This window comes from Staurois parvus, unplaced genomic scaffold (assembly GCF_062004578.1).
Source record: "Staurois parvus isolate SC_StPar_1 unplaced genomic scaffold, SC_StPar_1.0 ptg000090l, whole genome shotgun sequence".
Classification (NCBI taxonomy): Eukaryota; Metazoa; Chordata; class Amphibia; order Anura; family Ranidae; genus Staurois; species Staurois parvus.
Window position 1 is genome coordinate 22,227,626 of NW_028317886.1, and position 24,018 is coordinate 22,251,643.

The 24,018-nt window shown below is 40.4% G+C and overlaps 1 protein-coding gene across 2 annotated transcripts in view; it reads right to left on the bottom strand.

The window, feature by feature from the left end:
• The window catches only part of ARHGAP10 (Rho GTPase activating protein 10), a 374,825-nt gene that overhangs the window by 217,487 nt on the left and 133,320 nt on the right, over nucleotides 1–24,018 (bottom strand). For both annotated transcript variants that reach the window (XM_089670475.1, XM_089670474.1), the window contains exons 4-6: nucleotides 23,135–23,206; nucleotides 13,832–13,933; nucleotides 7,784–7,894 (exon numbers count right to left, since the gene is read on the bottom strand). In XM_089670475.1, coding sequence (XP_089526601.1) covers nucleotides 7,784–7,894; nucleotides 13,832–13,933; nucleotides 23,135–23,206 — 285 coding nt within the window. The remainder of the gene's footprint in view (nucleotides 1–7,783; nucleotides 7,895–13,831; nucleotides 13,934–23,134; nucleotides 23,207–24,018) is intronic.

The window sequence follows — 24,018 nt, forward strand, 5'->3', positions numbered from 1 at the left end:
GACCCAAAACACACGACCAAGGCAACAAAGGAGTGGCTCAAAAAGAAGCACATTAAGGTCCTGGAGTGGCCTAGCCAGTCTCCAGACCTTAATCCGATTGAAAATCTGTGGAGGGAGCTGAAAGTTCGAGTTGTCAGAGATCTTTACCCTGGCGACTTGGCTCCAGATAAAATAAATGCGGATTACATTCTTTTAAAATGTGAGTGGTTTGGTACTTGAATTCATCCTGATTGAGTTTTACAGTATTACACTATATGTATATTTTTTCTCCGCACAAATTATCTTCCTATGGCGAGTGATCTTTGGTGGTCCTGGAGGTTGGAGGCAGATTCAAATTACAGATTGGAGTTCTACGGTATTTGTCTTACCTACAATTGGGGGATTTCGATCTACCTGGAGATTGGAGGCTGGTTCAAGGGGATCTAGGATTCCTGAGTCCAAATTTAAGGTGTTTTTTTCATCAATATCTGGTGAGTTCGGTATGTGATTACAACACAAATGGGTGTGATTACTGGCCAAGGGTCTTGGAATAAGGACTTTATTTTATTCACCATATTCTCTATTTTTTTGGAGTGGGACTATTTCAACAGTATAATTTTTTGTTTGTATTATTTGAGATTTTATAAGTTGCACATATATTTTATTTGCGCTGTTATTAATGTTTTTTGTTAGTGGAAGGAATGGTGCCTCATATCAGTGGGAGGAATAGTGCCCCAAGGGCCAGATAAAAGGCAATCAATCAAAGGGCTGCAGTTTGGAGATCACTGGTTTAGATCAAAGCATATTCATGTGTTAAAATGGCCCAGTCAAAGTCCAGACCTAAATCCAATTGAGAATCTGTGGCAAGACTTGAATATTGCTGTTCATAGACGATCTCCATCCAACCTGACAGAGCTTGAGCTATTTTGCAATGAAGAATGGGCAAAAATGTCACTCTCTAGATGTGCAAAGCTGGTAGAGACATCCCCAAAAAGACTTGCAGCTATAATTGTAGCGAAAAGCAGTTCTACAAAGTATTGACTCAGGGGGGCTGAATACAAATGCATGCCACACTTTTCACATATTTATTTGTAAAAAATTTTGAAAACCATTTATCAATTTTCCTTCCACTTCACAATTATTTGCAACTTTGTGTTGGTCTATCACATAAAATCCGCCAAGAAATACATTTATGTTTGTGGTTGTAACATGACAAAATGTGGAAAATTTCAAGGGGTATGAATACTTTTTCAAGGCACTGTACATATCTCAAAACAGTCTTCAAAAGAGGATCATCTCAAACACACCATATTAGAACAGATCTACTTACAGCAACAATATATCCTCAGTTTATTATCCATTATCAATATTGAGAATGTGATATTGTTTATAGAGGTTTGTGAATGTTGGAGCTAAACTTTGTGAATGGGCACAACTTTCTCCTATTAAAGATGGATGTGATGATGTTTTTTTGGTTGCTTTAATTGGTCCCCTTTTTTGAATGCTATGTATTTTTACTTTATTTTGTTTCCAACTTTGATAGGGATTTCCTGATTGGTTCTAAGCTGCATAGAGCAAAGTCCACTCCTCCCAATTGGTTTCCAATGGTCTTCCCACAACCCGGACAGATGTGGTGGCCCTCCTTTATGCGTTTATTTCTTGTTCAATTATTGTTGCTGTAAGTATATCTGTGCTAATATGGTGGTTTCTCCCCCCCACCAGTTTATTCCTCCACTTTTGCTGGTTAGAGGATTCCCTTTTGGGGACTGTTTTTGAGGTATGTACCATCCACCTCGCATGTGTAGTCTATGGCCAGCTTAAGTGTCATGCTGGCCCAGTGACTTAAAAATATTGGATTTTGTTTTTCCTTTAAAATCATACTTAGCTAAGTGGATGCAGCTTCGGTCTTATGCTGCATTTGTCCCTGCCGGCTCTAAGGATGCAGAACCCCTGACCCTCTGTCTGGACAGTGCCGACTGGCCCTGTGCTGATCACATGCACTCTCCCAAGAAAAAAAACAAAAAAAACCTCTCTAACAATACACACCAAACTGAGCATGTGCAGCTTGCCCCCGAGCCTGTTCTATCAGGAGACATTTTGGAGACACTACAGGAAGGGGAGGATCAGAGAAGACAGGATCACACATCCTTTTTACAGAATGTGGAGGATTAACCCCTTAGGTTCCACAGTGAGTATAACAAGCATGCTTTACTGCATAGACAGACTGATTTTACTGTTGTGGGTTTAGTAACACTTTAATTTCAGATTAAGTATAAAAGGGTTAGAGCCTCTTTTGGGTTTTAAATACAGTCTATTACCCATTGAGGAGACTCTTCTGATCCTTCGGTCTAACATCTACTAAATAGACAGGAAGAGGGGATTTTTCCTCACTTCCTGGTCTGTCACTTAGAAAGGAAGTAAGGAGAAATCACCCAAACGGGACACAGAGTACAATAAGTTGACAGGTGTTTGAAAATTTTCAGAGTTGGTATTTCAGTTGTTATGCACTAGCTCTGAGGGATACAGTGAGGAACAGAAGTATGTGAACACCCTGCGATTTTGCAAGTTCTTCCACTTAGAAATCATGGAGGGGTCTGAAATTCACATTGTAGGTGCATTCCCACTCAGAGACAGAATTTAAAAACAAAATTCAGGAAATCACATTGTATAATTTTTAAAGAATTTGTCTTGCACTGCTGAACATAAGTATTTGAACACCTGAGAAAATCAGTGTTAATATTTGGTACAGAAGCCTTTGTTTCCTTTAGTTCTTGACCAGGTTTGCACACACTGCAACAGGGATTTTGGTCCACTCCTCCACACAGATCTCCTCTAGATCTGTCAGGTTTCGGGGCTGTCACTGAGCAACACGGAGTTTCAGCTCCCTCCAAAGATGTTCTATTGGATTTAGGTCTGGAGACTGGCTAGGCCACTCCAGGACCTTCATATGCTTCTTTACGGGCCACTCCTTGGTTATCCTGGCTGTGTGCTTCGGGTCGTTGTCATGTTGGAAGACCCAGCCACAACCCATCTTCAATGCTCTGACTGAGGGAAGGAGGTTGTTGCTCAAAATCTCAAAATAATTGCCCCCATTCATCCTCTCCTTAATACAGTGCAGTCGTCCTGTCCCCTTCACAGAAAAGCACCCCCAAAGCATGATGTTACCACCCCCATGCTTCACAGTAGGGATGGTGTTCTTGGGATGCAACTCATCCTTTTTCCTCCAAACACGACGAGTGAAGTTAGACCAAAAAGTTCTACTTTGGTCTCATCTGACCACATGACTTTCTCCCATGCCTCCTCTGGATCATCCAGATGGTCATTGACAAACTTCAGACAGGCCTGGACATGTGATGACTTGAGCAGGGGAACCTTCCATGCAATGCATGATTTGAAACCATGACGGCGTACTGTTCTACCGACAGTGACCTTTGAAAATGTGGTCCCAGCTCTCTTCAGGTCATTGACCAGCTCCTCCCTTGTAGTTCTGGGCTGATTCCTCACCTTTCTTATCAGTGACACCCCACAAGGTGAGATCTTGCATGGAGCCCCTGTCCGAGGGAGACTGACAGTTGTCTTTAGCCTCTTCCATTTTCTAACAATTGTTCCAACAGTTGATCTATTTTCACCAAGCTGCTTGGCAATTGCCCCGTAGCCTTGTGGAGGTCCACAATTTTGTCTCTGGTGTCTTTTGACAGCTCTTTGATCTTGCCCATGGTAGTAGTTGGCGTCTGACTGACTGTGGGGTGGACAGGTGTCTTTAAAGAGCTCAGACAGGTGCTACTAAGTTAGATTAATGAGTGGAGTAGAGGTGGACTTTTTAAAGGCACAGTAACAGGTCTTTGAGAGCCAGAATTCTTGCTGTTTCTTAGGTGTTCAAATACTTATGTTCAGCAGTGCAAGACAAAGAAATTCTTTAAAAATCATACAATGTGATTTCCTGAATTTTTTTTTTTTAATTCTGTCTCTGAGTGGGAATGCACCTACAATGTGAATTTCAGACCCCTCCATGATTTCTAAGTGGGAGAACTTGCAAAATCACAGGGTGTTCAAATACTTCTGTTCCTCACTGTAACTGTGTCCTTTTGCATTATCCCCTTGCCAGAACAGAAGTGTCAGCTCAGTGTCAAGCTTATAGCACAAATAGAGGATATCCTTTCTGTGTTGGGAATAGGCAGTCTCTACAAACTGTTGGAGGGCAGTAAAAGGAAAATACTTAGTGTATCTACACCCAGGTAAAAAATGTTATCTATTGTAGCTTACTAGTCCTTAGATGTAGTGGCTGCATTAGTTTTGGTTTTTTTTTTGTATTTATTTCTCCTTGATTTTCCGTTAGAGGGTGGTCTGACTCGAGTGCTATCAGCACACACTCAATCTGAAACTTTGGCTTTGACAGGTGAAAAAAGTAAATAAAAAAATCCTTGAAATAAACTGCATGATAACAATTTAGAGATGAAAATTCTAATTACTGCAAATCCCTATTTACGGAGGATTCTCTTTAAATGATTGCTGTCAGTCTCATGGACAGGGTTATACACAGCCTAGCAGGCTTATTTAATACCACTGTGAAAGAAGCAAAGTACAGTGTAGTACCAGTGAATAAAATTGACACATGAATACCATCAGTAAAATATATTCTGACTGGTTTCTGCACACTGCGCTTTGTTCTTTGTACTACTTACTAAACAATTCATTGGTTTACAATAGGGCTCTCCATCTACCTTGCTAATGGCTTTGTAAAGTGCATAATAAAAACGGATATACCTGTACTTCTTTATAACCAGGATCAGGTCCCTCCATTGACAGGCACCTACCCGCCTCCTTGGCACTACAACCTGAAGACATGATTTGTATTTGTCTTGTAAATATCCTACCATGAGCCAAAGCTGTAGGATTGAAGTGACAAAAGACAAAGCAGACCACCTGTCAGTGGAGGAAGTTGTCACTAAGTATTTCAGCACACTGTGAAGCAGATTTTAGATTCCCCTAAAGTTTCTGTGGATTTAAAGTCTGATTTGCTGGCTGACAGCTCCCCCATAGCCAAGACACCAAGAAGAATTGAAATTGAAAGATTTAGCAGCCCTTTAACTATATTCTATACAGACTGTTCAGACTTGTAATTCTTCTTTAAAAAGCTGAAGTGTAGCCTTCTGGAAAACGGAATTTACTGTGGTAGGAATAATGATTCTTCTGAAAATGTTATCTCCGTGTTAATTCTTTAATTTCAAGTGGCTTTAATTTTGGTTTAAAAATTGGCTCCTGCTAACTTTCTGGCTTTCAGAGGGTAATTCTATCTCATGAAGGGGGGGGGGGGGATTTAAGAAAACATGCTCAGCACACTCAGTACATGGTCTATAAATGTAATATTACTATGGGGCAGAGCCAGTGACTGCAATGTTCTAACTAAGACAGTGGCCACAGACATTTCCCTGCTGTCATGCATTGACTTTCCGTGGAGAAAAGTTATTTCAAATGGATAACTTTGACATTCACAGGTAATAAATATACTTCACAATATAACTGGGTGTAAAAAGATAATAACTTTACTGGAGTGGCTACAAAGTGGATTTGCAATAAACTGGTCACATACCCATTTCCAATAGAATTTTGGTACCTGTTTTTTTTTTTTTTTTGCAGTGCTGCCAAGCAATTGGCAGAGATCCAACCACACAATGTGTGATGTTTCACTGTGTGTGCTTTACACTGTAAGCACACTGCTTTGTATGGCTCTGCTATGCAGAGCCATACAAAGCAGTGTGCAGGAGCTGACACGGGAGAGATCTGTATTGTTTATAAATAGCTCTTTCCGCGTCCGTGATACTCGGTGATCACCAGGTGCCAGCAGGGAATCACCGGCCGGGACCCGGTGATTGACAAAACGAGGCCGCCAATGGCAGCGTGGCTCACCAGGAAATGCAAAATCACACACATATATGTGATACTGCGCACTCCTGCCACCCTGTAGCAGTATTTCTGCTATAGGGCGGTGGGAAATTGGTTACATTTAATCTGTATACATCTGTTTGTTATCCATTAATGCCCAGTTCTACCAGATCAGTTTCAATTCCTATAAATCATTACATATATACTGTATGCATACACAGATATTTTGAATAAGTGAAGCATTCGAGAAAAGTCTAGTACACACGATCAGAAAATTGTATGAAACATACCGCTTTCAAAGCGAACGTACAATAATCCGATTGTTAGTACACAGCTTTCGGACAAAATTATTTGAAGGGACAAGCAGGAAAATGTTTCTCGTTCGTTACCAGATCATACCCTTTTTGTTTAATCAGCACAATTTTTGCCCAAAAATACAATACATTACATCACTTCCAAATTTTTTGTCGTAGAAGAATTTTCACAACTTTAGAAAACTCTTGACTTTTGATATGAGACTGGCATGCAAAAAACAGATCATTTGTCCAATATTCCCATCGTGTGTACAAGCTTAAGGGTCTTGAAGGAGATACTCCTCACCATCTTCACACCTTTCTAGAATGATAAAGATGGATGACAAGTATATCCTGTACATGCCACCTCTTCCTGGGACACGTAATCAAAAAAGTGTTGTATTTGTAAACATTGGGATTTACTTTCCATTTTAAAAACCCTAAGGGTTAACTTTATTGAATTGACACAAAATCAACATTTTATTAACCCCTTCCTGCCAACAGTACACAGATATGCAGCCTCACAGATCATTGTGACCAGTCACTGTGCAGCCATGTTTTCTCTCTCTTCTGAATGGAGAGAAAGATGCACTGTATCTTTCTCTCCTTGCAGGAGAGAAAGATGTAAACTAACAAAAGTGTGAAAAAAAAGAATAAACGAAAAAGAAAAAATAGCTAGATCAAGGCTTTATCTAGGCCAGCTCTGAGGAAGAAGGCTTGTCCTTCGAAACGCGTCAGCTGTACTGAGTGGCTTCCTCCATGATGGGATTCGCATTTGCATCTTGCCTTTAAAGTCCCTTTGAGGACTGACATGCCTGTTTTTATTCGCTGTTTGTGAGTACCATTCTTTTATTTTATTTAATAAATTTTGGTTACTGAGGTAATGCGCAAGGTTGGTGCGCTTCTTTTTTCTTTTTTGTTCTTCCTCACAGTTCTGTTTGGGCTTCCCCAGCCTTGGTGTGGAGCTGCACGACCTTAACTATTTCGGTGGTCCCCTCCTTGCTTTTTTGGAGTCTGATTCCATCTACTTACCACCAGTCTGGGTCCCGGAGCGCAGGAGATATCGCATTTGGTTTATCTAGGCCAGTGCCAGGGTTAGTGTCAGAGTTATGGTATAGGGCCAAAAGTCATGGTTAATATATTTTGGGTAGGACTTTTTTAAAAAGCATTTTTAAAATTAGTATTAGTGTCAGTGTGGACTGTGTTGCACTGCGCTGCAAGTCAAACTTTTTTTCAGCGCACACCATCTACCTTGTCTTGGAATAACTGCCCAACACAGTCCTTTAACATCTGGTGTGAACAGGCCCTAACTTATGACATCAGTTTGCACCAATAAGCCTGCATAAACACTGAAAACCTATTCTGTTTCCAATTGTTGCCCTAAATGGCCATGGATGTTTGATATATACTGATGCTCATCCATATACATCCAAACTCCCATTGGAATATATTATTGTCCGTTTGTCCATTTTTTTTGTTCCGGTTTTGAAAGGGGCCGAACTACAACATACTGCTGCATGTAAAACTGAAAGGACACGGTAGTTCATAAATGACAGGAAAAAAACACCATCAGTTTATAAGAAATCAGTGCTTCCTTTGTGTATATATACACCATTGTCCTCACTTACAGGTTCCACAAATTCAAATTTTTTCCGTTCCTGGATTTCCTGCAGTTTACACACATATTCAAGTGACAGCTCAAAAAAATGTTGTCGATTCTGCTCCACTTGGACATCTGCCTGAAAGAGGAAGAAAGAAAACAGCTGCTTAAAGCTCCAAAATAACTGCACTGTACATCTCATGCCATACCCTTTAAGGAAAAGATCTGTGCATCTCACTCAAAGAAATTTAAGAGCTGTGTATTCAAAACAGACAGACGTCATATCTTAAGCCACCTATAACCCTCTACATGGATTTATCATTGGAACTGAAAAGGTTTTGGAAATTCCATGTATAAGGTATTGCATGCAGTGTAAAGCTTAGTCTTACAAAGGAAAGTGCGCTGATTTTGTACAGGACATGCAAAGTTACATTGAAGCAGGCAAACAGACAGCAAGCACGCACTCCACAGAACAGGGGAATAAACAAATTCTGATTCCTGGAGCCAAGAATAAGCTGCCTGAACTTTTTAATACAGTAGGAGGGGGAAAAAAAAAAAAACAACCAAAAAGAAAAACATTTATTAAAATGTATATATAGCATATATACAGTGGGGCAAAAAAGTATTTAGTCAGCCACCAATTGTGCAAGTTCTCCCACTTAAAAAGATGAGAGAGGCCTGTAATTGGCATCATAGGTAGACCTCAACTATGAGAGACAAAATGAGAAAAAAAAAAACAGACAATCACATTGGCTGATTTGGAAAGAATTTATTTGCAAATTATGGTGGAAAATAAGTATTTGGTCACCTACAAACAAGCAAGATTTCTGTCTCTCACAGACCTGTACCTTCTTCTTTAAGAGGCTCCTCTGTCCAGCACTCATTACCTGTATCAATGGCACCTGTTTGAACTTGTTATCAGTATAGAAGACACCTGTCCACAACCTCAAACAGTCACACTCCAAACTCCACTATGGTGAAGACCAAAGAGCTGTCGAAGGACACCAGAAACAAAATTGTAGACCTGCACCAGGCTGGGAAGACTGAATCTGCAATAGGCAAGCAGCTTGGTGTGAACAAATCAACTGTGGGAGCAATAATTAGAAAATGGAAGACATACAAGACCACTGATAATCTCCCTCAATCTGGGGCTCCACGCAAGATCTCACCCCGTGGGGTCAAAATGATCACAAGAACGGTGAGCAAAAATCCCAGGACCACACAGGGGGACCTAGTGAATGACCTGCAGAGAGCTGGGACCAATGTAACAAAGGCTACCATCAGTAACACACTACGCTGCCAGGGACTCAGATCCTGCAGTGCCAGACGTGTCCCCCTGCTTAAGCCAGTACATGTCCGGGCCCGTCTGAAGTTTGCTAGAGAGCATTTGGATGATCCAGAAGAGGATTGGGAGAATGTCATATGGTCAGATGAAACCAAAATAGAACTGTTTGGTAGAAACACAACTCGTCGTGTTTGGAGGAGAGAGAATGCTGAGTTGCATCCAAAGAACACCATACCTACTGTGAAGCATGGGGGTGGCAACATCATGCTTTGGGGCTGTTTCTCTGCAAAGGGACCAGGACGACTGATCCATGTACAGGACAGAATGAATGGGGCCATGTATCGTGAGATTTTGAGTGCAAACCTCCTTCCATCAGCAAGGGCATTGAAGATGAAACGTGGCTGGGTCTTCCAACATGACAATGATCCCAAACATACCGCCCGAGCAACGAAGGAGTGGCTTCGTAAGAAGCATTTCAAGGTCCTGGAGTGGCCTAGCAAGTCTCCAGATCTCAACCCCATAGAAAACCTTTGGAGGGAGTTGAAAGTCCGTGTTGCCCAGCGACAGCCCCAAAACATCACTGCTCTAGAGGAGATCTGCATGGAGGAATGGGCCAACATACCAGCAACAGTGTGTGCCAACCTTGTGAACACTTACAGGAAACGTTTGACCTCTGTCATTGCCAACAAAGGATATATAACAAAGTATTGAGATGAACTTTTGATATTGACCAAATACTTATTTTCCACCATAATTTGCAAATAAATTCTTTCCAAATCAGCCAATGTGATTGTCTGGATTTTTTTTTCTCATTTTGTCTCTCATAGTTGAGGTCTACCTATGATGCCAATTACAGGCCTCTCTCATCTTTTTAAGTGGGAGAACTTGCACAATTGGTGGCTGACTAAATACTTTTTTGCCCCACTGTATATGTGTGTGTGTGTGTGTATATATATATATATATATATATATATACACACACACACATACACACACACACACACATATATATACATAATTTATTTTTAGGATCAGCCAGACAGGTGCCTATGATAGGTGGGGTTTCAGGACCTCTGCATGTTGAGTGATTCTTGCAGGTTTTTCTATTTACAATGCTCATAAGAATTTTCCTAATCTATTTTTTCTTATCAGGCTTTTTCAGCTTTTCATTAAAAACTTTAATTTTTATCCTGTTCTGTAATACACTCCAGTAAAGATCTATGTATTCATTTACAAGTTCTTCAGCTGTCACTGGCTTTCCCGATATCAAATAATAGCAGAATGCATGGCCATATTGCTCCAGCAACTGAAAAGTGACCGTCACTGACACAGCAGGCATTTTTGTTTCCCTCAAAAACATCTCATATATGCGGACATGTAATAGTGGGAATTATATCCAGGTAAAATCAAATTGTATTTTAATAAAAGTTAGTTGAATTGAAATCACAGTGCACAATGCATACTAACTGAATACATTTTTGTACTGATAGTCTCTTTACAGTTTATGTTTTTAACACAATTTAAGAATTTGGAAAGAGAATTTAGAATTTGAAATCTTAACTTAATTCTTAATTTGAAATGTAAAAAGATGGGCAATATTATTATTGGGCAATATTTAAGTGTTTATGAGCCACAAATTAACACTGAAATTGGTATGCTCCAAAGAAGGTCCCTTGCTAGGGTCCCAGTGAGTCTTAAATCTGGTTAGTGCAGGCATTCCTGGCCCATTTCTGTGAAAGGCTGCCTGATGACCGACAGCGATGTGTGGCAAGCAACTGGGGGCCTCCTGCCCTCAAAATTAACTCACTAAGGTCTGTTTCAAACAGACTTTAGCTTGTAGAAGAGCAGTGTGAATAGCAAGCTTTGACAAAGCATTTGCAAAGCTTTCAGCAAGCTTTGCTGAAACTGTTAAAGTACCATTCAGCTCCAATTTCTAAATGTTGAACACATCCTAATAGGAGTGTTGATTGCCCCTTTAAGCAAGTTGCTAGCAGGCTTCCACCAAGCTTCCAGATGTGCTGAAGCCTGCTAGCAGCTTGTTCAAAGTGGCACTCAACACTCCCATTAGGATCTGTGTTCAATATTTACAAGCTGGAGCTGAATGGTACTTGTAAAGCTTTAACAAAGCTTGCTGAAAGGTCTGCAAATAATTTATCAATGCTTGCTGTTTACATTGCTCTTATATAAGCTGAAGCCCATGTGAAGCAGGCCTACGGCTTCATTCATATGGCATGTTAATTTCAGCTGCAGGAAGTTTCCTGCAGATTACTGTGGTTGAAGAAAGTCACTGCAAACTTTTTGCCTATTCAAAGCAATAACAGACTAATAGCGTCCATAGATGTTTGCATGTATGGGACAGATTATCACCGTTGGTCGCAAACTGCTTGCACCAAAGGGTAATTGTCTATACCTAAGCCCCCGGTCACATCAAAGCCAATTTTGAAATTGGGTGACCTGCCGATTTCAGTTGCGAATTGCAAGACATCCAACACAGATGTCTAAGCAAATCGCAACAAAAGTACTGCATGTACTACTTTAGAAATCGGTGCGGCTCCGACCAAGTCGAAACTGCACAGATATGACCGCTCTAATAGCGAACAATAGGGTGTGACTTGGCATACAATTTGCAAGTCACCTGACATGCAAATCGCATGCCAAATCGCACCCGGTGTAACTGCAGATAATTGCTTCATCTGTGATCACATGTGACCACCAGCGAACTGTCAACCCATCATTGCTTTGCAACTATCTGCAACCAACTGTGAATTCAGCCACAGCTGGAGTTAAAATGCCCTGACAATGTGGCCTTGATGTAAAGATCATAATCAAATGCTACTTTTTGTTGCAAAGGATATCAGGGATTATCTGCAGAAACCCAGAATACTATTCAATGATGTGAATTCCCAATGCTTAGGGATATGTGGATTAGCAGATTCTCTTTTCTCTGGTGAGATGACCCTATCAGAAAGGTCACAAACACATCCTTTGCTCATGTTCTCATACATTCCTCCGCAGCAGACCCTTTGGAAAAAGCATGCTAATTTGAAAATAACTTCTCTGGAGAATAAAAAGAAAGCCAAGAAAAACACAGTGTTTTCAGCCTTGCAACTAACAAGATAACTCTTACTTCCATTAATAGAGCAATGTGTGAACAGCAGAGAGCTTTCTGAATAAAGAATTTTTCCTATGATCAAATTGAGTACACAGAGGTATAATCAAAGCCTGGTACTAGATTTATAAACTATTTTAAGTCTATCTGGAATGCAAATGTAAATGAAATGTCTCCACTACTGTCATCCAGCAAATAAAAGGTTACTAGTATTTGCATAAGAGCGTCCATAGGTGTGTGCTTATAAACACATATGTGGTCATGCATAACTCCTGAGAAAACAAGAGTATCAAAAATCTGCAGTCACAATGATGATTCAGGTATACTGAATGTCATTCGTTGATTTGGTCTTTGGATCTTGGAAAATGGGCACATTTGGGATGCCAATAACAAAGTTACCATGTCTGGATCATTTATAAACTTAGATTGCACACTTCTACCTGAAGCAATGACAAGAAAGCTATAATGTGCATGTGAATCAGTGAACAGTTGTAGAAGAACCCGGACCACTGTCTTGTCCGGTAAAAATACAATCCACATTTACTGAACCTACATACTTGGCATCACTGAGCACAAATACTGTACATGTCAGGAGCACATTTTACAAGTGAAAACAAATACACAGCCTATCCAATCTTTTCACACTTGCTGAAATACTGTAGATGCAGCACAGTGGCTAAATGGTTAGCACTTCTGCCTGGCAGTACTAGGGTCGCTGGTTCCAATCCCAACCATGTGCTTGGGTGGGTATGCTTCTGGGTACTCCGCTTTCCTCCCACACTCCAAAGACATGATAGGTTAATTGGCTCCTGTGTAAACTGGCTCTAGTATGTGTATGTATGAATGTGAGTTAGGGACCTTAGATTGTACACCCCTTGAAGGTTAGGGACTGATGTGAAATGTACAATATATGTATGTAAAAGCACTGCATAAATTGACGGCGCTATATAAGCACATGTAATAAATAAAAATAATAAATGCACCGTATAACTAGCAGTAGAACACAGATAGGATTCACAAAGATTTTAAAAAACAGCACTGGGCAGAGCAAGCAAGATTTGCAGCAGATTTCGAAATCTGTAGAAATGTGGGCTGTTCATATGAAGACAACATGACTGTATTATCAAATTACATTGATTTTAAAAAGTATTCATTTTTGTTTTCATCTAAAGCTTAATCACCTAGGTAACATGGTCCTCAGAACATAGTGGATGTTTCACATCATTAAAGACTGCAGAGAGTCTTTTGTTTTCATTCAGACCTTATATGATAAGCATGCAGTAAGAGGCTCAGCGAGGCACAATTGAGGTTCATGCACACTGGGTTTAAAAAAAAAAAAAAAAAAACCGCCAGTTCTTTTGGCAGAAAAAACGCTCATATAGAGCGTTTTTGTGCATGCGTTTAAGAGCATTTAGTGTTACATTCTGTCAGAAAACTCCTTTCAAAAATTCAAACCAGAAGGGTTTTTTTTTCTGTCTCTAAACGCTGAGCTTAAAATATGTCTCTCTGTGCATAACACATAGGATAACATTGAGCTGCTTCAACAAGCAAAACTCCTGTAAAAGCAGTGGTCTTTTAAGCCCAGTGTGCGTGGATCCTTAAAGAGCGGCACTACTAAGCCAAAAGAAAAGCCTTTATATCTATAAAACAAAATATTCTGTATAACAATGCATTAGCCCTACCTCCTGCAATTGTGGCTCTTTCTTCTTTGAAGACATGCTTAAATGCTTATCCAAATTGCTGTAGCTCTTTTCTGTCTCTTTATCAAACTTTTTTTTCTCTTCCTGAAAACAGATACACAATCATTAAATTCTGTAAACGCATACAAAGAAGTTACATAAATACGCAAAAAAAGTTTCACTCTTTATAATGCCTTTACATTGAGATCATTATGATTACAGGAGATCTCACTCTCACAATAGGATTCTCCATATATTCATATAGTGTACATTACATTATATATAGCATTAAGAATTAAACCCCCTATGTTAACTACCTACAGTAAGTGTAAAATGGGCAAAGGCAAGAAATCTGCTCTCATTGCCGTCATAGCTAAAAATATAGGTTGGGAATTCAAACCATCTGCTTTTACCAAAAATGTCATTATCAGTGTTAACTTACAAGTATAGGGAAAATAAACTGCAGCCCCTGACATCAAAGGGGCCACAGGTTTAAGATATGTATAGCTAGGGAGGCCTGCCAGAGACTTTCGAGATACTAGAGAGAATGATGGCCAGAGACTGTGTGAATGGTACCGGGGTAAGGAGACTGTAGGCTGCAGAAGACAGTGAGAGACTAGGGACATGTTACATTAGGCTAGCAGAAATCATTGCTACTACCCATTTACAACTTTGTGATCCCACTCCAACTAGACTGCTGAAGTCAAGGGTCACACAAGTAGCACTTAAAAGGTCTGCATGTTGGGCAACAGAGCCTTTAAAAGGTAACTGTGAAATAAATAAACTGTGCATTTTGTAATTTATCCTTGGGGTTGTACAGATTGGGGGGAGGGGTGCCTCACTGTCAAAGAAGAAAGACTTGACAGCCATCTTGCAAGACCTGTGGGTGAAAAAATTGCCTTAGGCTCACCCACAGTTCATTGGAAATGCATTAAAACTCATTACGACACACAATACGTGCATTTTCATGCATTTCGGTAGACCATAATGGGCCAGTCAGTGCATGAATGCATATAAACTGAACATCTCTCATTTTTACAATCCCTTACACTTACCTCCTGCTGAAAAGTCCATTAGTCAGGGCGTCACATGTGCAGTACAATCCCCGTTCTTGTCTAAAGAAGGTCCACAATTGGGACTAATTTTAATATAAATACAGATTCTGCTGCACATGTGCTGAACATCCAGGAGACTTCTCATGAGAGGCTTTAAAACCCCAACAAAGGATTTCAAAATCCTTTCCTACTCAATTATAAAAAAAAAAAAAATCTTACGTGGAATTTCACTTTAAACACGCTAATTACTAGTCAAAATAAAGCTGAATGGTATGTCCATAAGTAACATGTACAACAAAAATATGAATGTAAAATCAAAAAACCGCAAATAAGCCATTTGGCAGTGTCACAATTTTACTAACCCAGCTTCTGTCAACCAGGATGCAATCTGGGTTCATCAGGAGTACTTGCAAAATAAATTAAAAAAAAACAAAAAAAACACGACAGATTGCTGTACTAACACAAGCAGCGTGTTAGTGAAAGTACAGCAATCCCCCCCCAAAGCATACACCAGCAGCCAACCAGAAGCCAATCAGCAGATGAATGTCCGGCTTCTGTTAGACCGACTGACGTACACATGGGCCGAATGTCAGCCAGTTTCTGTTAAAAAAAAAAAAAAGTTGAGGAATGCTGCTCTAACTAGTCAAAAGGAAAAAGGAAGCTTGCAGACCAGCTGGCTGATACATCATTTGAAATGTGAAAGTGAAAAGAAACAGGATTCCTATGCCAGACACATCTTTAACAGACAATACGATTTTGTATTCTAATTGTGCAAATGTAATAATGTTAAAGCATGCAGAATATAACATAAAACATGTAACATAGAACATAAAACACAAAAGGTATATGGGACGGGGTAGAAAAACTAAATAGCACTGAAAAGCTACAGACAACACTTGTGGGCATAAATTGCCAAAACTACACTTGCTTAATTTACTGAAATAAGCAATTTGACTTGAATGTCAAAACAACTTCTGATTTTTGAGAACTCTTTTTCAAATATTATAAGCTTCATATTGACAGTGTCTGTCAGTTTAATATTTAACTGCCTGGCTTTTCAAAGTGAAACAAAAAAAGAACATGGTAATCCCACTTTAATCAAGGCCACCAAGAGGGCTAATCAAGGGATCACTAAAGGCAAATTATGTCATTGTCATAAATTGGAAAAGTACTTGACAATAAGGCTACAAGCACAGATATTTGAAGGCACATAAAGCCTAGGGGGCTGCGGGGAGAACATAAAATACACTGTATGCACAGGTAAACACTGTTGCAAATAAGCATCAGTGTTTATATAAGGACAGAGAAGTACAGCCATTCACTTCTATGGCTGGCTGTACCACCTGCAGGTCACTGGATGTGGAAAAATGGGATCTTTATGCTAGGTATATTTTATACCTGCAAATGTCCATATGCATGAGGTCTAACAATCAAAGATGAAGCACTTTAGGAGATTATTACATGAGGACACCAAACAAGTTAGCAGTTTGTCCCTGCTATCTTTACTAGCCAGGAAACCCTTTGCTATAAGCCCATGAGATGCAGTTAAGAGAGCTTTTTATCATCAAACCATAGGCTGGCCATACACTATACAATGTTCTGTCCAATTTCCTTTAGATTTACCTTCAACTATGTAGTGCAAGAGCCTGCCTAATTGGATACAATTGAAAGTGTTGTTAGGTGTGACCTCCTATTATATGGTTTTTGGTAAATCTAAACCAAAAATCTCAAGAAAATTGTATAATGTATGGTCAACCTTAGGCAGGCTCTGCACAGAAACCAGAATTCACATCTCTGGTTTAAAGTGAAATTATAACAGGTATTTACAGAACGCCAACAATCTCATGTACATACACACACATACTAGAACATTTAGACAGGAGTCAATTACCTTACAAGCATGTTTTTGGAGTGAAACAGATCAAATGGACATATTTTCCAGCACACCACAGATCATCAAATATGTCCAAATCTATACTGAAGAATGATCATATCACAGAAAACATAGTTCATTTCAGAGCACAGGACCCCTTTGTCAGGCATGTCATCACACACCTGACCAAGAGGTCCATGGCTCCGAAACGTTGCACTATGTGACTATGTCTTCTGTGACAAGATCATTCTTCAATAAAGACTTGGACATATTTGATGATCTGTGGTGTGCTGACAAATATGTTCATTTGATCTGTGATGTCTCCAGTTACAGATGGTTGTTGCTGTAGAAGCCGTTACTCCTAAAGCCTTATCCATGAAAGTGTGCAATAGAAATATCGATACTACTTTGGAGTGAAACACACGCAAGCACAGGGAGAACATGCAGATAGGGTCCCAGGCTGGTTTTAAACTGCACTGCTAGGTAGATGTGCCAACTACCAAACTTTTTTTTAACCCCTGTTAATTTCTTTAAGTGAAATTAAATTTGCATTTGTGACATGGGCTTAACTTATACATTGCATGGGTTAATGTCAGGAGTTAAGCTTTAGCCTACATTTGATTTGGAATCCTCTTTGAAGTGTAGTCAGATTCTTACATTGTAATACTGAAACCATCAGTACTTGGCATCCTCCCTAGCTCTAGATTCCTGTGACAGCACCTCTGCCCTGGAAGCAGCAGTGCTAAGTATAGCAACAGCACTTTTACAGGTTGTATTTATCCATTCCATCCTAGGGTCAGGTAGATGTTTGAAGAACTATATTTATAAGGGAATTCCACTAAAAAAATGTAAAAATAAATAAAAATCTAGCATATAAAATTGAGATAAGTAAATTTGTATTTAGGTTATTAAAAAAAGCTTTCTTTTTGAAGTCACTCTAATCTGATAAAATTGTCTAAAAATTAAATGCAATATTGCAACTTGGATGTGTTCTGTACATTGTTAGTAAACAGAAGACCTCCAGAAATGTAATTTCCTGCCTGTGTGATTGGCGCACTGATTTTCTCAAGGTGTCTGCACTAAGATGCAAGTGAAATTTTAGGCATCCTGTGAAATAAGAATTCATTTTTGGTGAGATACTGCCCAAAGATTAATTACTTTTTTAAAAAGGGATGTAGACACTGCAGTTGTCCTTATTTAAAAACACTGAAAGTGCATCAATTGGTTATGAGTGCAGATTCTCCCAATGAGGAACTGGTCTTCCAAGGACATAGTGGAACACTCAGCTTTTACTGCAGAACAGAACAGAAGCAAAATGGACTCGGCTAGAAAGTTTGATAAAAGCCTTGCAATGTACATGGATCACCCAGAGGAGATTGTTTCATTCTGAGCCGTCAGTACAGCACAACTATCCTTTGCCTGATTAACAATACCACTACGTTAACAACAGGTTCTCTTTAAGATATACACATTTGTTTTTGTAATATTGGAATTATGAAAATATTATTATAAAGACTTTACTCCTCTAACACATTTGTAAAAGAATAGGAGGTATAATGAAAGGTTGTGTAAATTCTTACTTGAACAGAATAGAGCAGCTTTTCGTGTATAAAAATATTCCCTTGTTATCCTGTTGCTGTGCCCATACAGCCATACAATAGCTGATCCACCTCCAAGAGCCTCTGAACACAAGTTGTTCTAAAATTCCTTTTTTGGACGAGGACAGGAGGCAGTACCCCACCCAAGCGCAATGCTAAGAAAATATTCAACTTAGAAAATATTTCCACCGACATATTTAGAGCTGTGCTTCTATAATCTGCCTGGCTGGGTCACAGCATTATGTAACAAACTCCCAAAGCAGACAAAGCAAATACACAAATTTAATAGATGCTCAAGTGAGCTTTATGGCACAGACAGCTGCATTACGGAGCTACTGTAAGACAGAAATGTATGTCAATACATAGGCTCAAACACTAGTTTCAGCTCAAATAGAACATCTATCTCGTACAACTGCATTAACCCTTCGCTGCCAGGCCCTGAGCTCAACTTTTAAACTTACTGTATGTGGCCAGACCATTTTTGTAATTTTTCCATTGCTTTTTTTATTTTTCCCTTACAGCTTTCAGTTTGCAAAAGACCCACCAAACCATATATTTTCTAAAAGCACATGAACAGTAGAATAAAAAAACAGGTGCTCCTGAATTAGGGCACCGCGATATTTGTGCAAATGTTGCGGTGCCCTAAAAACAAGATTTTCACAAAAAATATACTCAAGTAATTATTAACATACATATACAGCAAATGTTACAAACGTCCTACTAAATAAAACGTTTATCCTATATTGAGTTAATAAATAATATTTGTACATTTTAAATGGTGACTTTTTGCAAAATGGTGAAAATCGAACGAACGCAAACATTTCTTAAAAAAACTGGAGGTTTTAATTTCTCACTTACAGCTTTCAGAGTTTGACCCCTAAACCATATATTTTCTGAAAGCACATGATCAGTAAAATAAAAAGAAGGTGCTACTGAAGACAGTCCCTTTCTCTACAGCGTGAGCTGCACTTTAGATGAATGGATAGGAGTCTTTATAGACTTCTATTCATTTATAAAAAGGAACATAGTAAACACTTTCATTCACAAACTGAAACCTAGTAAACACAAGTTTACTATGTATCAGCGATTAACTGCTTCCTCACCCCCTATAGCAGAAATACTGCTACAGGGAGGCACTGGTGTGCATGAAATCAGGTATATATACGTGATCGTGATTTTGCAATTCCAGGTGGGGGGGGGCACGTGCGTTCTACCTGCACCGCCATTCGGCTGGTGATTACCTACCAGCTGGTGGGGCTGGTGATTTCCCACCAGCACCCAGCAATCTCCGAGGATTTCCAACGTGGGAGAGACCTGTATGTAAACAATACAGATCTCTCCCGTCAGCTCCTGCACACTGCTATGCAGAGCCATACAAAGCAGTGTGCTTACAGTGAAACACACACAGCCCACATAGTAAAACAGCACACAGTTAACCCTTTCATCACCCCACATGTTAACCCCTTCCTGTCCAGTGCCATTAGTACAGTGTCAGTGCTTTTTATTAGCATTGATTGGTGTCACTGGGGATGTCCCCCCCAGTGTCAGAATGCCCGCCACAGTCCCGCTGTAAGTCGCTGATCGCCATCATTACTAGTAAAAAAAATTAATAAATAAAAAAATTTCAGTAAATATACCGCCATTTGTAAACGCTATAACTTTCAGACAAACCAATTAATTTACACATATTGGCATTTTGTTTTAGGAAAGACATGTATCAGAACACATTTTGTCCTAAATTTATGACAAAATTTTATTTAAGATTTTTTTACTGGACATATTTAATAGCAAAAAGTAAAAACTATATTTTTTTTCAAAATTGTTGGTCTTTTTAGTTTATAACGCAAAAAATAAACGCAGAGGCAATCAAATACCACCAAAAGAAAGCTCTATTTGTGGGGAAAACAGCGCAATTGTCAGTTAAAGTAACGCAGCGCCGTATCACAAAAAATGGCCTGGTCAGAAGTGGGGTAAATCCTCTAGAGGACAAGTGGTTAATGAATACAGAAGCGATATGTGCTGATCGCTGTCTGCATTCAGGAAAGGAAGCTGCAGCGGCTTTCCCTTCTCACTCTGCTGATAGCTATCAGGATGGAGAGTGGGGGAGCTGGAAACATGTTTACCAGCCCCCTGCTCTCCATCCTGACAGCTGTCAGCAGCTACAGCTAGCAGGATGGAGAGCTGGCTAGCAGCACTGCATGGGGTAACGGGGGGGGGGGCGCGGAGGAAGTCACATCTGTCAGCAGCTGCTCTCCCTCCTCCCCCTGCCGACAGCTGTTAGGATGGACAGTGGGGGAGCTGCTAAGCAGCCCCCTTGTACTTCATTCTGACAGCTGTCGGAGGCTGCAGTCGGAAGGAGAGTGAGGAGGGAGAGCTGGCTAGCAGCACTGCATGGAAGGGCCACAGGGGATCATTGGGGGCGAGTCACATCTGTCAGCAGCTGTAGAGGCTCTCTCTCCTCACCCCGCTGACAGCTTTAAGTATGTGGGGGGGGGGGGGGGCACTAATCAAATTTTGTTCAGCATTTCTGCTACCAGCTCATGGTCAATGAAGTGACCATGAGCTGATAGCAGAAGCAGGAATGTGAGGAATGGCAGGTCTGTATGGCATATGAAACTGGCTAGCTGCATGCAGTGCTGTAGGTCCTGGCAGCAAAAGGCTTAAAGTGGTTGTAAAGGCTCAAGTTTTTTACCTTCATGTATTCTATGCAGGAAGTTAAAAAACCTTGTGTGCAGCAGCCCCCCCAATATTTACCTGAGCCCCATCACGATCCAGCGATGTGCACAAGAGCCTCAGCTGTCCCTCAGTCTCTCCCTCTTCATTAGCTAAGACAGCTGAGACTCCTGCTTTGGTCAATCACAGCCAGTGAGCCAATGAGGAGAGGGGGCGGGGCTGAGCTGCGGCTGTGTGTGAATGGGCCCACAGAGCAAAGGTTTGGAAGTGGGCCTGCTTGGGTGCTCCCATAGTAAGCTGCTTGCTCTGGGGCAGGGGTAGGCAACCTGCGTCTCTCTAGGTGTTGTGGAACTACATTTCCCATGAGACATTACAAAATTGACAGTTACAGCTATGACTTGCAGAGGCATGATGGAACTTGTAGTCCTGAAACAGCTGGAAAGCCGCAGGTTGCCTACCCCTGCTCTGGGGGTACTAGGCCCAAGAGAAGAGACAGGAGTGCTAGTGCTGGACCCGAGAAGAGGGGGAAGGGGCTGTTCTGTGCAAAACCATTACATAGAGAAGACAAGAATGATATGTTTGTTCTTTTAAAAAAAATCTGCTTTCACAATCACTTTAATTAAAGCAGAATGAAAGGCAAAACTCCTTTTCATTTTAGACAGAGTAAAGGAGGGTTAGAACTCCTGTGAGTTTTATTTTTGCCATCTGTGTCTCACTGGAGAGACAGATTTTCCTTCACTTTCTATCCCACACCCAAAACAGGAAGTGAGAGCAAACACCCCAAACTGAGAATTCCTCTGGCTCTCACCAGGACTAGTGTCCCCATTGGAAGATTTCCCTTCTATCCCTGTTGTGACCCAAAATTTTGGATTTTCTTTCACTCTGTGAAAATGGTAAACTGGAAAAACAGAGTGTGTGAATTTCCCTAATGAGGGCACAGACCGCAATAAAAACCTTACAGCTATTCTAAATCCTCTCCATTCTGTCCAAAACTTTAAAAAAGCTTTGCGTTTAGTTACACTTTAAAGCAGACCTGGACAAATCGAGGCCTCAGGGTTACATCTGGCCTTTTGGCTGCCCTATGAGGCCCTTGATGCCTCCACTAAATATGCTGACAGGTTCAGAGAGGCACACGGACGGATGTTTGTGTACCTAACACTGTGGCTCTGCTGGTTGTTTTTACCACCCCCCCAACCACCCGTCTGAAGGAGGCTGCAGATTACATTGCTTTCTGCGGTGTTTGGTGGTGGGGGTGTTTCCACAAACTTCCAGAAGTTTCAGCTACTGGGAGTGTGCAAAAACGCTGAAATGCTGTCGGATAAAAGCAATCCGGCAGCTGTGCAGCCCCTGAATCGCTTCCATAAACCCCAGTAAGTGGGGGGTCCATGTGGGTGCAGGTACATATCCCCAAAACTCATACGGTCTGTGTTCTGGGACATGCACCTACACAGATGTCAAATTGGCAAAAAACGGCTGTGCCCATGCAGCTACTGTGTCCCAACTGACACAGTAGGAAAACCTGCTTGTGATTGCACAGAACAACTGTGCAACCCATTGAACAAACACAGCCCTTCACAGTGGTGTGTTCTTAAAGTGCTTGTAAACCTCAGACATGAAATATGAACAAAGCATATCCCTCTGTAGTGTGTACTTATCCAGAACGCTAAGTGTCATTTTTCTCTGTTGCCTTGTTCCTCTGTTATCAGCATTAGTCCTGTGGTAGACCAGATAAAGTGAATGCAGGGTCCTGGGTTTGGTAACACTTTAAAGTCCCATATGCAGGGGACTATGACAGCCACAGTGGATGAAAAACTCTTGGCAAGCACTCTACAGACATAAGACTTGCAATAGCCAACGCAGGAATGTTGGCAAAAGATCTAGCACAGACAAAAAGATTACTCATGTTTTACAAAAACAAATTAGGATTGCACAATATCAATTTATTGAAGTCTACTGTCCATAACGTGCAAACTTACCCTAAGAGTTTTTGCAAAAGAGCCACTTTAATGATTAAAGTGTTCAAGAGGATACAGAAGAGAGGAAAAAAAAAGAAAAAACTCACCTTAGCTAACATGAAAACTAAAAGTATTATTGTTTTAAACCATACCTTTACTGCGCCTAGCTGTTCCTTCCGAAATCGCTCCAGAGGTTTAATCAAAGTTTCATTTACATTCATTGCCTAGTAACAAAAAAAATAAAAATATAATTTCAGCGTGTGGACAACAGTCTGAGATATATAGATTACACACACATATATATGCATACACACACACAGCGGGTAAAATAAGTATTGAATATGCCACCATTTTTCTAGGTAAATATATTTTCAGAGCCGCTATTGAAATTTTCACCACATATCGGTAACAACCCGTACACACAAACAAATAAGTTTAGAAATTAAGTAATATGTAACAAATATGAATGACATAGGGAAAAAGTATTGAACACATGAAGAAAGGGAGGTGCAAAAAGGCATGGAAAGCCGAGACACCAGCTGAAATCTATCAGTAATTAGAAAGCAATCCTGCCCCTTGTCAGTGCAAATTCAGATCAGATGGTTCAGTCTCAAATGATGGGCTATAAAAAAAGTGTCTCATTACCAAGGTGTCACACAAGAAACAAAGAAGCAAAGAGCTCTCTCAAGACCTTTGCAACCTTATTGTTGCAAAATATACGGATGGCACTGGTTATAGAAGGATTTCTAAACGTCTGAAAGTTCCCGTGAGCACTGCTGGGGCCATATTCTGGAAGCGGAAAGAACATAATTTTACCATAAACCGTACCATAAACTCCTTGCAAGATTTCAGACATAGGAGTGAAAAGAATTACCAGAAGAGTTGTCCAAGAGCCAAGGACCACTTGTGGAAAGCTTCAGAAAGACCTGCACTCAACCGCCATGGTCTGTATGCATGATCACCACACAAGACTCCATTGCTGAGGAAAAAGCATGCTCGTTTAAAGTTTGCTGCACAACATTTAGACAAGCCTGTG